Raw genomic sequence first — 13,891 nt, 5'->3', positions numbered from 1 at the left:
TAGTGATGAGGGGCGAGGGAGGCACAGCGCTAGTTCGAAGAACTTGTTGAATTCTGGAGCTGACAATTCTGAATGGAGTAAGAGAAATGAAAGTTGATACTGATCATGAGGCTTTGCTGAGAAAGTCAAGATAGTAATGTGCTTGACAAAGTGACTTAAAAGTTTGAATGACTTCCCCCTGTGCTTTCTCTACTGGGGAAGTTGCTGAAACATTGTTTAGCCTTCTTGTACTGACAGTATTTGGGGATTCAATGGTTGCATCAGTGGCAGACACTTACACTTCTCTCTTGTATCCCTGTGAGGGCAGGTCCAGGGCTGGGTTTTCAGAGATCTTAATGGCCCCCTGCACAGCTGCTAGTAGGCCAGTTCCTCCTTCACCCCGCAGGGCTGGGCCGAAGCACTCTGGGCGTCTGATGAGCAGCTTCACCACGACACTAGCATTTTCTTCTACACTTTCACCTACGTACAGAAGAGGGGCATTATTTCCTTCTTAATGGAAAGGATGACCCAGAATTTAATTCTAATGCATGAGGCTAGGAAAACAGTATTTGAGCTTAAGATTAACAGGTAACATGGAAGTGAGAAAGGTGAGCTTTTATAAATCAGGATAGAATCTGTCTATTTGAAGGATTAAGATTAATAGTTATAGAACAGAATTTTTATTTTCTGGTTCAGAATTTTGTGCTGGTTCAGAATTTTTAGAAATTTTCACTATATTTAGGTCCTCAGAGGGACCACTGAGTCTTCCACAGATTGGCTCACTCATAAGTAATTTAAGGAATAAAAGACATTTACATCTTTATTAGCTACATGACAAGCTGCTAAAAGGCATCTCTCCCTACCTTGAGAGTAGTAAGTGGCCATTCAAACTGATGTACCTCAATTAACATCTGGAGAAGTCATATGCTAGCTACCTACCCCAGGACCATCAGGTTGATGTGATGGAACTCACAGCATTTTGAAATCATTCATCCTGGTAAAAATGTACTTGGTGAAGTTTGTCTGATTTTTCCAAAATAGCTCTGTGGAAAGCCAAAGCTTAGAGAATTACATTTTATGGGTGTTTCCCTTTGAAAGAATCATCGGCAACTAAGACAGGGCCTCATTTCTTGAAGAGGTGATGTAGAGGTAGAAGTGGCACATGGAGAGATAGGCAGGGCTAGTCAGAGCCAACACTTGCAACCAAAGCAGTTTTACAATTTGTTCAAACTTCATGAAACATATCTTTGGTCGCTAATACAATCTTAACATGTGCCTGAGAGTTTACCCTGGGCAATTAAAAAAAAAAAAAGACAAGAGTCTTTTGATGTTGTGTACATCATGGGATAGTTCTACAATAATCTTGGAGTACTGAGATCTATAATAGACTGTTGTGTTAATTACTGATCCTGGAGTAAAGAAAAAAATTGTCTCAAACCTTAGTAGGTGAAAAAAAAATACTAAGATGTTTGCCGCCAAATGTCAGCTAGCTCTGTGGTTTTCTGCAGGCCTGTCTGGCCTTGGTCCCATGTCCAGTCACATGGCTGTTGGCTATCGGCCAACCACAGGAACTCTCCTTAGGGCTGCTTGAGTGTTCTCATGACATAAGTGGCTTCCCACAGATCAAATAATGTGTGAGAAAGCTGCAAAACCTTTTATGACCCTGTCATACTTTGTTGCTGTTGCCATGTCTGATTCACTAAGTCCAAGTCACGAGCAAAGGGGGAAGAATTAGACTTCATCTTTTGGAGGAAACAAAAGTGGAGAATTCTTAGACATTTAATGAAAACTTGTATGTGTTAATTTAGAAGTGTTGTGAGTAGAACAATAGAATGGGAAGCCAGGAAACCTGGCTTTTTGATTTAGCATTTTAGATAATCACTGTGTGAGCGTACCCTCCATCCAGTCTCCCCGGGCTTCAATTTCCTCATTGAAATGCTCACACCTGTTCTTTTGGCTTATTGGTATAATGTATATGCAGAGTTTCTCTCCTCATGTCCAAGGGTTTGCAGGGGCTGAGCTTGCTGTCTGAGGCTTGAAATGAACTTTACACTCATTGCTCACACACAGTCTCATTCTTGAACACACTTGACATACCCTGACATCACTCACAGGCGTGGAGAGTCTACCCTGTACTACAGCCAAAGCCCTGGTGTAGAGCTTGGCCTACTGACATCCTTTATCACTCAATCTTCTGCACTGCAGGTAGAAGTTAAGATTGCAAATATATACCACTAGAACTTTTAGAACTGTGTAACCTGAATCAGAAAAATGTCCGTTAAACTGAATTTAAACAGTTCATCAGCATGCATTCACTGTTTTACAGCTCAATCTTTTGAGACCAAAATTTCTGTAAAGAAGCTTTTCTTCAAGTTTTATCTAATGTATAACATCGAAAAAGAATTTGTCTTTTTCAACCAGAATTCATATGAAAAAAAATCTCAGTAAGACATTAAAGTGTAAAATAATCACTGTGATGGCATGGTGGGAGAGACTCAATGAAGGAAATCAAGGAGAGGTTGAGTGATACCACGAGGTTGTCTCAGTGCCTAAATAAAGTGATATGCTAAATTCGAATGCTTTCCTATTACTTGAACCTAGCATTTACACCTGATATAATTTAATCAGAGGGGATAATTAAATAAAAGTTACAGGAAAATCAATATGTTTGAATGCAAATATTATTAGTTCTAATATGTTAATAACTCACAGTTCATTATTTGTAAATGCTCTTGGCCCCTATAACTTAGCAAGAAGAACAGATGGCTCAACTGTCATTTTTCATTATGAGAATAATGAAGCTAAAAGTTTGAGGTTTTAAGCATCAAAAATGAGATGAAAACAACCCTGTTTCTCATGTGTATTTGAATACAGTACTGCCATTCTTTCAGTTCTCAGGATGAGAGCTAGTGGGTCAGCCATGGTCTTCACCAGCATCCTGAGTCCAACTTACACAGTCTTGTTCTTGAGCACACCTGCCATGCCCTGACATCTCTCACAGGCCTGGAGAGTCTACCCTGTATCACAGCCATAAGCCCTGGTCTAGAGCTTGGCCTACTGACATCCTTTATTTCTCAACCTTCTGCATTGCAGGTAGAAGTTAAGAAATGTGTTTTAGAAAATGATTCCAGTGACCTGCATCATGGAGTTTTGATGGGACATGGCGGACAATGTGAGACAGAGTTAGAAAAACTAGACCCTGAGTCCTATGTTGAGTCCTATGTTGAGAGTGCTGCTAAAACTCACTTGCTAATTTTGCCTTATTTTATCAAAACCTCAGGCCTTCAAATCTAAGCTAATTAAGTTGGCTTCTACAACTGACCCAGGAAGCCATCTCTTGATTACTAAATTGTGGATGTCTCTGGGGATGCAAAGGACACCCTGAAAGAGGAGAAACTGAAGTGCAACCACAGCTTCTAATTAGAAAGAAGACCATGGAAATGAATTTCCAAAGGCCACACAAGGTAGCAAGGATGCCATGAATAGAATGTGCTCTTCCTAATTACCTGTAGCTCCACAAGTTGAACTGCCAATCGGATTCACTGTGGGGAAGCTGAATATTGACCTGGAGGCCATTTTTTCAAGGGAGAGAGAGATCTGAAGGAAATAGTTTTGCCTACGGGCTAACAACAATATTTCTCCTTGAGTTTCAAATGAATAATGAACTTAACAGTGTGAATGTTCACAGTGTCTCTCTTCAAAGACTATTACCATGTTATTACTTTTTTTTTTCCCCAACATTCCTGAGAAGTTGGATAGAAATGGAGATGATTCTTCTTCATTTTACCCTGAAGCAGGTATTCTCAATTCAAGGGTGATAACTGGGATGCAATGATTTTGTGTTCAGTCCATTGCTTCATGTACTTTTTATAGTCTAAAGTACTTTTTGTCTGGAATGTGCTCTTCTTATTCCCTGGGCCTCCCCATTTTATCTTGTAGGATAAGCTAAAACTTATAAGGCAGCAGGCCTGATCCCTCACATATACCAATGTCTTCCTTTAAGTGTTGAACACAAATGTAAGTAATGAACTTTCTGAACCTATTTGTGTCTGTTTTTTCTCACTAGCTTCTATATTTAATAAGGACAAGGCTTTACATCTGAATTGTCTAACCTTGTAACCTCAAGCATTTGTTAACATCTAGCATATAAGAGGGATTAAATAATTTTTGACTAAATGAATATACTCCATTGAGACTAAAGGGGTAGAGGCTGGAAATGATTAGCTAAAAAGCTGGGGATGACCGCCCATCATTGCTTTACCAGGTCAGTTATGAGCTTTCTTTTATAAGAGCTTGAGTTGTCCATTTCTTCAGAGAGTTTGTCCTAAGGACAAAAGTATAGTCCTAATCAGGCCCCAATGAACTAAGAAATAAACTAGCACTAATCAGTCTGGAAATACTCTTGTTTAAAATCACAAATGTAAGGTTAGGGCCAGAACTCAATACCTTGGTACCTTTAATATCATGTAGTCAATTTATCTGAGCCAAGCCACCACCAGTGATTAGGATATCTGATCTCTTCTTTCTTAAGGCCTTCTAATCTGCAGAGGTAGGAGCTGAGACGTTGCCACAATAGGAGAGGCAGAAAATCAGGGACTGTTTTCCCATTTGGTTACTAATGTAACTGTTCATTGAATTCACATTTCTCACTAGTCACTGATCTAGGAACAGTGGATAAATAGTGAAAATAGTTAAGTCTGGACCCTAGAAACTAGACTTGAACAGAATCATCACAGTAGATTCTAATACCTGCTGCAGAGTGTCTCCAATATCTTATAGATGTTTGAAATTCTATTTACCCTATGCCAACAAAATTACAAAGTTATATGTTTAGCAGCAGAGACTGACTGATATGGGGTAAGAGTCCAGGCAGTCCCTCTGTTACTGCTGTGGACCAGGTAGAAAATAATAATAGATTAGAGTAGGATGGATGGGGAGTTAAAGAAAAGTAGCCAGATTTCAAATACCTTTTAGACATTTAATAAACAAAATTCAGTGGACTGCATTAGGGACAAGGAACAAGATTTAATCAAGGATCCCCATTTAAGATTTGATTTGAGCATTTGATAAGTTGGTAGTGCTAGTTTAGGGAAATGGGGGAATTCAGGAGGCTTGGAGCTGTTAATTACAAATTCAGGCGTAAGATGTAGGTAATTTGAGATATCAAACAGGCAGCTGGATACACATGTCTAGAACTCAGGAGAGAGGACAGGGTAGAAGTTACATTTGGGGAATAATCAGCATTTATGGAAAATTAAAAGTCAACGGATAGAATGAAATCATGCAGGCACAGCACAACCTGTGAATTTTAGAAAACAGTAGTGAAACCTTGCATCATGCTAAAACACTGTCCATATGTCTATGATTTGGGTCCACATGACTTTTTCATGAAATAGGTGAAATAAAACTTGAGCAGTATTGAAACCTGGAGTCAGAACTTAGTCAGAATTGATAGAATAAAGTTCACCTGTGAGATATGGGCTTTCTCACCAAGTAAATGAAAATCTATTTGTGGTGGGTGAGCACTGGACTCATGATATTGATGAATCATGTTGATAAAGCAGTTTTTTGTCTTGCTTTAATACTGCAGGTCAAATCCACCATTTTATCTAGGTTTCAGGTTTTATTTACCATTATTATCAATAAAGTGACTGATGAAGAATCCCTGGTTGTTTCCATTGCCAAGATGCTCAGACAGCATCTGCTGGGACCCCACAGGGAGCCACAGAAGTTAACCATGAATGATTACTGAGTGAAAAGAAGAGGGCATGACCATTATTTTGGAGTTCTGGGCATTGATGTTCCATGGACTTCTTTGAGTCATTTACTTTTTATTGCTTGTGTTGTTGCTGTTTCATCATTTTATAGGTGACTCATATTTCCTTTTCCTTGTCTCTATTAGACATTTACCTGGCCCCACTGACTAATTTCCCCTCCCTTACTCAAGAACGGAGATTCAAGACAGTGGGAGAATCAGGATGGTGAGGTAGAACAGACTGCACTTGCTGAGTCATCAGAGATCAGGCCTGTTGCAGACAGGAAGTGCCCAGCTCGCAGAGCTGACTAGGTGTTCCTCACAGCCTGCCTTCTCTTCTCACCGTCCTCTTTCCTCCCTGAAGCTTCTCCTGAGGGCGGCATTGTGACACTTTTCATCACTGTATTCAACTGTTGTTTAAGCCTTTCACTGTTCATTTTATAAAAAGTTTGCCGAGTATTTCTAAGTATATTATAAGTTTCTGAACATGAAAACATCTTATACATTTTAATTCTAATCATCAACAGTCTTGAGTATTAGTCACTCTGAAGTGTTGCTATTACAGACTTTCTGATTCTAAAAACAAGAACACATGGACAGAAATAATCCTGCTGATTATTTTAAATATCTGTATTGACCATGCCCTGAAAACTGTAATGCTGCTTTATATTACTGACCATAAAAGATTCCCTCACCTCTCTCCCTCAGTTTTATTCAAATATAATTGACAGATCCTTAAAAAAATTATGTCTCCCAGCTCAGGGGCCCTTGTATGTTACTGTTAAACCATGTTTATTTGGAGGAGGAAAGGGTGTCAAAACAGGGGAGGGTAAGCACAAGCAAGGGACTGTGGTGATGGTTTATAGGGCTATGGTGGTGGGAGAGCTGAGACGACTAGACCTGAGGGGAAAAACCAAAAATGAAAACAATGTAAGAAAATAAGTAAGAAAAATGAACTATTCATTTATTTCAAGATGCTATTCAACACTTGCCTCTTTCCCAGGCACTCCTAGATATACTATGCCAAATTATAGTAAGTATTGTAATTCCAGACACACCAACGGTTACCACTTAGGTAGTTACGGCTGATTACAGGGCTTTGAATGATCCACATGTGTTTTTGTTAAACCTACTTAGGTTTGTTCTGTTTCCTGTTTTGACTTGTAAGTGAATTTACTGCAGAACTTGTAGAGAGTGTCTCCTGTTACTTTCCACAGTCTCTCATACACTTATCACATGTTCATATGATGGAGGCCTGTTATGACTATAGATAAGTCTGCTGAAGGTAACAGATTCAGCAAAACTAGAAGACAGTGTTTTCCTCACAACTAAGTTTGTAGCCTGGGAAAGATACCATCAAACACTTAAAAAATTCAAAGGAATTACAAATTCCTTTTTTCCTTCTTGTGGACTGGTAAGAAATCTTTTCTGTCTTGGAATCTACACTAGGAAGGGATTCATTAACACGCCTGTGTCTAGAGTGATGAAAGTTTGCAACTAGTAAGAAAATAGGAGCTTCTCAACTTCATTATTCCCAGAAATAAACACACCCAAGGCATCCTAGACAGCTTGTAGAAATAAACTGTAGAAAATTTTATGCTTCAAGATGGTCTTTGAGAGGCAAGTCTTATTTAAGAAGATGTAATACAAACATTAAGAGACTAGTAAAATAATATTAGAAATAATTTTAAATTCTACTATTTTCATATAGCAAGGACTTTTGATTTGGTTTTAAAATGTTTTCAAAAATATATTAGCATCAAACAGTGATTAAATGTCACAATTTCAGAGAAACTCAAGGTAGTAAATGCTGTTTCCCCTTGTTGATTAGAAGACATTTTGACCTCAATGAATTGAATAAGGTTATATCTCTAGCACCAAACTGCTCTGCCTCAAATTGTGGCTTTACATGCTCCTATTTGTGTGATCCTGGGCAAGGTACTTAATTCTTAAAATGTCTTCATATATAAAACAAGGAACATAGCCATCCCTGTGTAATTGAGTTGCATAAGTTGATACATGTAATGGTGTTTCAAACACTGACCATTGGGTAATGCAAGTGTTGGCTGTTACCATCACCACTACCATCCTACCATCCACTATCACCATCTCCCCATCATCACTCGCCACCACCTACCAGTAACCCCTGTGATCATATATGGCCATCCACCCCCTAACCATCAAATTCTACCACTGTGACCAACACTATGCCCACCCCAGTATCACTCATCACAGCCCACAATCCATTGTCACCACAGCTACTATCGCTAACTACCATGCTGTGTAATCATCTCAAAACCCATTCTCTGGGCCCTCCCTGGTGGCGCAGCGGGTTAAAGCACTGCACTAAGAAGCTAAAAGCCACTTCCGCATGAGTTCGATTCCTGCCTGCCCCGGAGGTGACCACATGGCGTGGCAGACCTCTCCTGACCCGCCCGCTGCTTCCCTCAGCAGTGTACTTCGTCGATCTGCCTGTTCTGCTCCCCACTCTGTCTCTGGTGAATCCTCTCGCTGTCCCTGAACCTCTGGCCTGTACCCCAGTTCTCTATGTACAAATAAATAAATCTTTAAAAAAAAAAAGCCCATTCTAACTACTACTCGACCATCATAGCCCATTATCTCTGTCATGACTCACCAGTTCCTACCCACTGTCCCTATCCTAACTATCATTCACAACATTTGCCCTCATCACACCTCTACTCCCAGCATCTCCATTATCATGTACTTTCATGCATCATCATCCATCATCATCCACCAGCAACACGCCCATCATTTACCACGATCAACCACAACACCTTTATCATCTACTGCTGAGCAGAGGCCAGAAGGGTGCCAGGAAGTACTTTGTAATCATGTCCTAGCAAAGACTTACAAAGGGTTTTGTAATTCCAAGGAATCTATGTATACAGTCCTCCTGTTTTCAGACACCCCAATACTCTTCTAAGGATCATGAACAACAGCTAACACAATTGCAAGTTCACATTTCTGGCACTGAAAATCTATATTTTCCGTGGATTATTTCCTTTAAGCACCACAATAACGATGTAAAGTGCCTACTATTATTATCACTTCTGCTTTATGTACATAGAAGAAAGCATGGAGCTTGGGAAGTTCAGGAACTTGCCTACATTCACAATGTTAGTAAGCAAAAGCAGCATATTTGCACCTAATATACTCCATCCCCCAGTCCAAATGCTTCCATATCACTGTGCTGTGATTGAGACATTCTTTCTCCTCCTTTAGATATTCAAAAAGATTCTTTTTCATACTTTCTATAGCTGTCTTTTTCATGCTCTCCTCTGGAAACTACTCTCACCACTTCACCTGTGATCAGCAAATTATTCAATCCTAACCTGCTATTGATCTTATTTGACAGTCCCAATTAGGGACTTCTATTTGGGGGACTCATACTGCAAAATCAGCAGGACCTCAACCGACATTAGAAGGTGGGCAGGCAGCTAAAGCATTATTTTCTATCTCCAATCATTTTCTCCTTCTGACATCCTATTTTTTTTTTCTACACTATTCTTTTCTCTACACACTTCCAGGCCCAGCACCATAATCATTACTACTTGTTTGTATAAGTTCTGTCTTCATAATTTATTCTACATTTATTTCCCCCATTCCACTCCTTCCATTCCATCATTATGATCCAGAAGCTTGTTATCCTCACCTGGGCATAGGAGTCACCAGTCGTTCCCATCAGTCACTCTTTTGTTAAAAGGGTTTCTTGCTTCTCTGCATACTGCATCAAACTAAACTTTCAGCCTTGTATTTAGGTTCTAGCTGTCTGCCCACCTTGTAAACTGCATCCTACTGCTGCATTGTATCTGTCGACACAGCCATTCTCTGGACTGACTGTATTTGCAAAGCACGGCATGCGTTGACCTCAGGACACTTCTGATGCTGCACCCCAACAGGATCCCTTCTCTTGTGTCTCTGCATCTGGAAACTTGACCTTTTAAAGCTCTTCTGTAGTATCACCTCCTCAATGAGGCATTTTCTGATCCGACCAGCTGTGCTTTCCCCAGTGAAGTGCACTAGCTCTGCCTGCCTTACTCCCCTTATTACGGCAGTGTCTGTGTACGTCAACTCCAGTTACTAGACTGTAAAGTCTTTGAAAGGAAAAGTTAACATCATTTGCCAAAGCCAAATGTGACCTTTATATTATAGAGACATAATAAACAGAAAATTAAAATGCAAGTAACTTCCTACTGTTGGGCTAATATCCTAGAACTTGTTGCATGCTTGACTTGCACAGTAGAGAATGTTAAAAAGGCATAAAATAACCTGAAAGCAAGGGAAGGACGCAGACTAAGCATGTTGGTCTAGAGTTTAGTTCAATATGGTCATATTCAAGTAGCAGAAAAAAAGTTAGGATTTGGGCCTCTATACAGGTACATTGACAGTGGATTTTGTACTTTCACAACTGATCTGCACCCACTAAATTACTCATTAAGCACTTGATCTTGACCATGAAGGTGGCCAAGGTGAATAAATTTGTCCTTCCTTGATCTGGTTTGAGTCGTATAATCTACTTATGTAATTTGGTGAGCCTTAAAGTCCACCTTACAAAAATATGCCTCTTTCATATCATAATAACTGTGTTAATTCTGGACACATCATCATCTGGATAGTAAACAGAACTCTGAAATTAGCCTCAAAGGAAAAATATGGGATTCAGCAGTCCTGGCGATGAACAGGGAGGAGGGATGGATGACAAATATACAGAAGGGGGAGCAGGAGACATGTGATTAAGTACCTGGCTGATGAGACCCAGGGAACAAAACACAGACATTTCAACCTGTGTGATTCAGTGGGGGTAAGGGAAACTAGGTCAATGGGGCCATTCAAACATTAACCATGCCATGATAGGGAAGTAAGCAAGGTGGGGTAGGGGTGAAGTCTGATAACAAGAGAAGCACATAGGGATATTGTGATCGTATCATATCAATATATTCTGAGATACATTCTCCTACTTGGGGACACCCGCATGATTGCTAACTAACTGCCACCCCTCTTGGCAATCACTGAACCAACTCAGTTGGATTGGGTATCTTGCACCTCCAAACTGGGAGAAGGGGGAAGGGCCATAACTACATTGCAAACAATGTAGTAAGTGATTAGTACTGTAACAATCTTTGGGCATAAGGGACATTTTCAAGAAAGCAGTTGACTTATTTCATGCAATTTTCAGTACATTATACTGTTGAATTTTTGTAGACTTGGAATTCATTATACGTGGGAGGTGATGTATTAAGAAGAATACTCTTTAGGGTTACAAAAACAATTTTTCTTCTGGGAGTTTAACTATCTTTTATAGCTAACCAGATATTCTTGATTTCGTTTGTCCACCCACCCATCCTTCTACCCACCTATGCATCTACCCCCCCCCCATCCAATCCTCTAAGGATCTGGAGGCACATCTACATTTAATGCTAGGTAATAGGCAAGATGAAGCTGTTGCCAAGTTCTCTCTTTCAGTGATAAGAGATGTGACAAGCTGAGGCTTATGCAGTGAGTTTCTTGCTGGATCTCAACCAAGAGCTCAATACTCTTTCCATTGGACTCCACTCTTCACCATTTGTTTAGCTTAATTTTCCCCTAAGATTTTTCTGCTAGCTACCCTTACCCATAGAATCTATTCTATTGATGCATTGAAGCAATGCAAAAGATTTTTTCCCTTTTATTTTTGCCCATGCTGATGGAAAACGGGAGACTCACTGTTTACGAAGACAGCAAACCTCAGGAAGGACAGGTAGCGTTCCCCTTCAATTGGGTTCCAGCCAACATCAGGGTACCCTTTGGCCAGAAGCATAGGGCAGCTCTGGAGGCCACAGCCTGCCAAGTATGTCACCACCTGCCAAGCAGAGGAAAAATCACTTACAAAAGTGCCCACGTTGTTTTTATTTATGAGATAGTTGTAAGGTCTGCAAAATTCTGCAAACTGAGGTATTTTTATTTTCCTAGGAGTAAAAGAGAGCACAAGACTTTAAAAGCCAATAACTCAGTAGGCTAGAAATCAGAATCACCAACTCATTTTTGTTCCCAAGCAATCAACAAGACTAGTGTGGTCATACAGGAATGTGCCATGAATTGTCAAGTCCTTGGCTTGCCCACTTCTGGAAGGAGGAAGCTGTTGCTGAAAAGTAGGTTTAACTAGCGTGCATGGCGGGGTGGGGGGCGATTAGGGTGGGTCTAGGATGGCCCTGTTCCTTTGGTGATGGCATTTCAAAAATTCAGTCACTGAATAGGTTCCCAACTTTCTATTTTCAAGTACACCACCCTTTCCTTCCTGAATCTCAAACTTTCCTGGTATACTTTTCCTAATAATGAGGTTGATTAACCACTCATCCATCATATTTCTGAGTCGCATTCCCCACCCTGTCAGGGGTAGGCGTGCTTGATCCAAACCCACTACACAGGGGATGACCTTTTACTTGTCCTGCACCCCTTCGTCCACTAGATGGCGGTCTTCTGCACTGAGAAAGTGCACCTGTCATCTGGTCAGTCTTCAAATAGCCCAAATAGCAGGGGGATGGGATGGGACAGGGAATCTGTGAGCTGTGACAGTTCCGCTCATCCCCACCACCAGGAAAGCAGTCTTCAACACAGCTTTGTCTTACTTGTCCATGGAGAGGACATGTGTGAGAATTTATCTTTATACTGAATGAGAGCTTTTTGTCATGCCTATTTCTATAGCATGCACATTTATCCATTCAATAATGAAGAACTTTATTAGAAGCCTCAGGTGCTGGTGGGCACCATGTGGTCTACTGAGGCTGGACCTCCACATGCAAACAACAGAGGCCCAGCTGCCCGTGTCCATGAAATTGGCTGTTCTTGACCGTAGGAGATGCTCCTGATATAATTAATTATTGTGCTGCTGCCACTTACTCACATTCTCCAACATTTTCATCATGAGCTGAGGAAGTTATAACAAAGACCTCAACCTCTGGCCTGCTTTTCCTCCACTTTCCTTCCATTACTGGTGAAGAGAACAGCATTTTGTCTCCCCAGGGCCATTTACCTTCTCGAGGTCTGGTTCCTCTAAGCTGAGTGCTAGCTCGTTGTTGTCCATCACAGAGGAAGCTGCCACATCCAGTGGGGTGGATCCCCTCATGGACGGGGAGGCTGAGGAAAGAGAAGCAGCAAAGAAGCCACCAGCGCTGAACAGAGGTTGCAGTGCACACGCATGACCAGGAGAGGGCAGCAAATACACCAAGCCTGGACCAGGTCCCTGTTAGTGGTGAGTGCCTGGCTGGCCCAGTTTAAAGAAGTACATAGCTCTATTAGCATCCTCCTCTCCACACTCATAATGAGTGTGATAGGGATTTAGTTAGAACATCAGTTTACAGGTTCAACCAGGATCGTGTACTTTCAAAACATGAAACTTGGGTGGGCTTCCATTTGCTAATTGCTCAAAACTCAGATGTCACTTGACCTGCTCAAATGACATGGCCATTTCTGAGGCCACCACATAAGGTTTAAAAACAGCCTCAAATAGCATTAGCTCATATAGTTACATCAAGTTACCAATTTTGTCTTCGATTTTCCTTTGGCTCTTAGGTTAGAATTAAGAAGAATATTAAGCAGCATTTTACAAAGAAGTTGGTAGCTTGGGGCTGTATTTAATGAAGAGGAATCCTGAGTTTCAGATTCTCTTGAATGCATGAATATATTTGCATCTCCCACAAATTAATCTGGTTTACATCCAAGGCATCCAATTGCTCTTACATTCAGAGCAATGAGTAAAACACACGAGTGTGTGGTTTTTCAAGTGGCGGTGATAGATTTATGCAGTGCATGGTTGCTCCTGGCCAGCCCAGCCTGCCTTGCAGCTAAGCGATGCACTGGTTGCTGGGCTGATGGTCCAGGCAGGCAGCCTGCAAGGGAGGACAGGATTCACGACCTTGGTATCATGAGCACTGCTCCCTGGTCAGCTGAGTGGACTGGGGGTGGGGGTGGGGGTGTCAAACTAGATCTATAATCTCAAGCTTCAGTTCATAAACATGAGCCCCTTTGCCCAAAGAGAAACAAGGTAAAGCAGTGACCACACCAGCGTGCTCTGTCCCCAGTGCCGGTTGGAAGCAGCATCTCTCCTTAGGTTGGAGAGCAGAAGCTGGCCTTCAGTATTTCACTAGTTCGGAGATCAGC

At 41.0% G+C, this 13,891-nt stretch overlaps 1 protein-coding gene across 1 annotated transcript in view; it reads right to left on the bottom strand.

The window, feature by feature from the left end:
• The window catches only part of RYR3 (ryanodine receptor 3), a 358,818-nt gene that overhangs the window by 134,114 nt on the left and 210,813 nt on the right, over positions 1 to 13,891 (bottom strand). Inside the window, exons 42-44 of the mRNA XM_004687571.2 lie at positions 12,765 to 12,868; positions 11,459 to 11,594; positions 279 to 459 (exon numbers count right to left, since the gene is read on the bottom strand). Of these exons, the coding sequence (XP_004687628.1) occupies positions 279 to 459; positions 11,459 to 11,594; positions 12,765 to 12,868 (421 nt within the window). The remainder of the gene's footprint in view (positions 1 to 278; positions 460 to 11,458; positions 11,595 to 12,764; positions 12,869 to 13,891) is intronic.

The sequence above is a fragment of the Condylura cristata genome, unplaced genomic scaffold, assembly GCF_000260355.1.
Source record: "Condylura cristata isolate star-nosed mole 26May11 unplaced genomic scaffold, ConCri1.0 scaffold00023, whole genome shotgun sequence".
In the NCBI taxonomy this organism is placed as follows: domain Eukaryota; kingdom Metazoa; phylum Chordata; class Mammalia; order Eulipotyphla; family Talpidae; genus Condylura; species Condylura cristata.
Note: the sequence above shows the minus strand (reverse complement) of the source record. Positions and strands in the feature narration are given on the sequence as shown.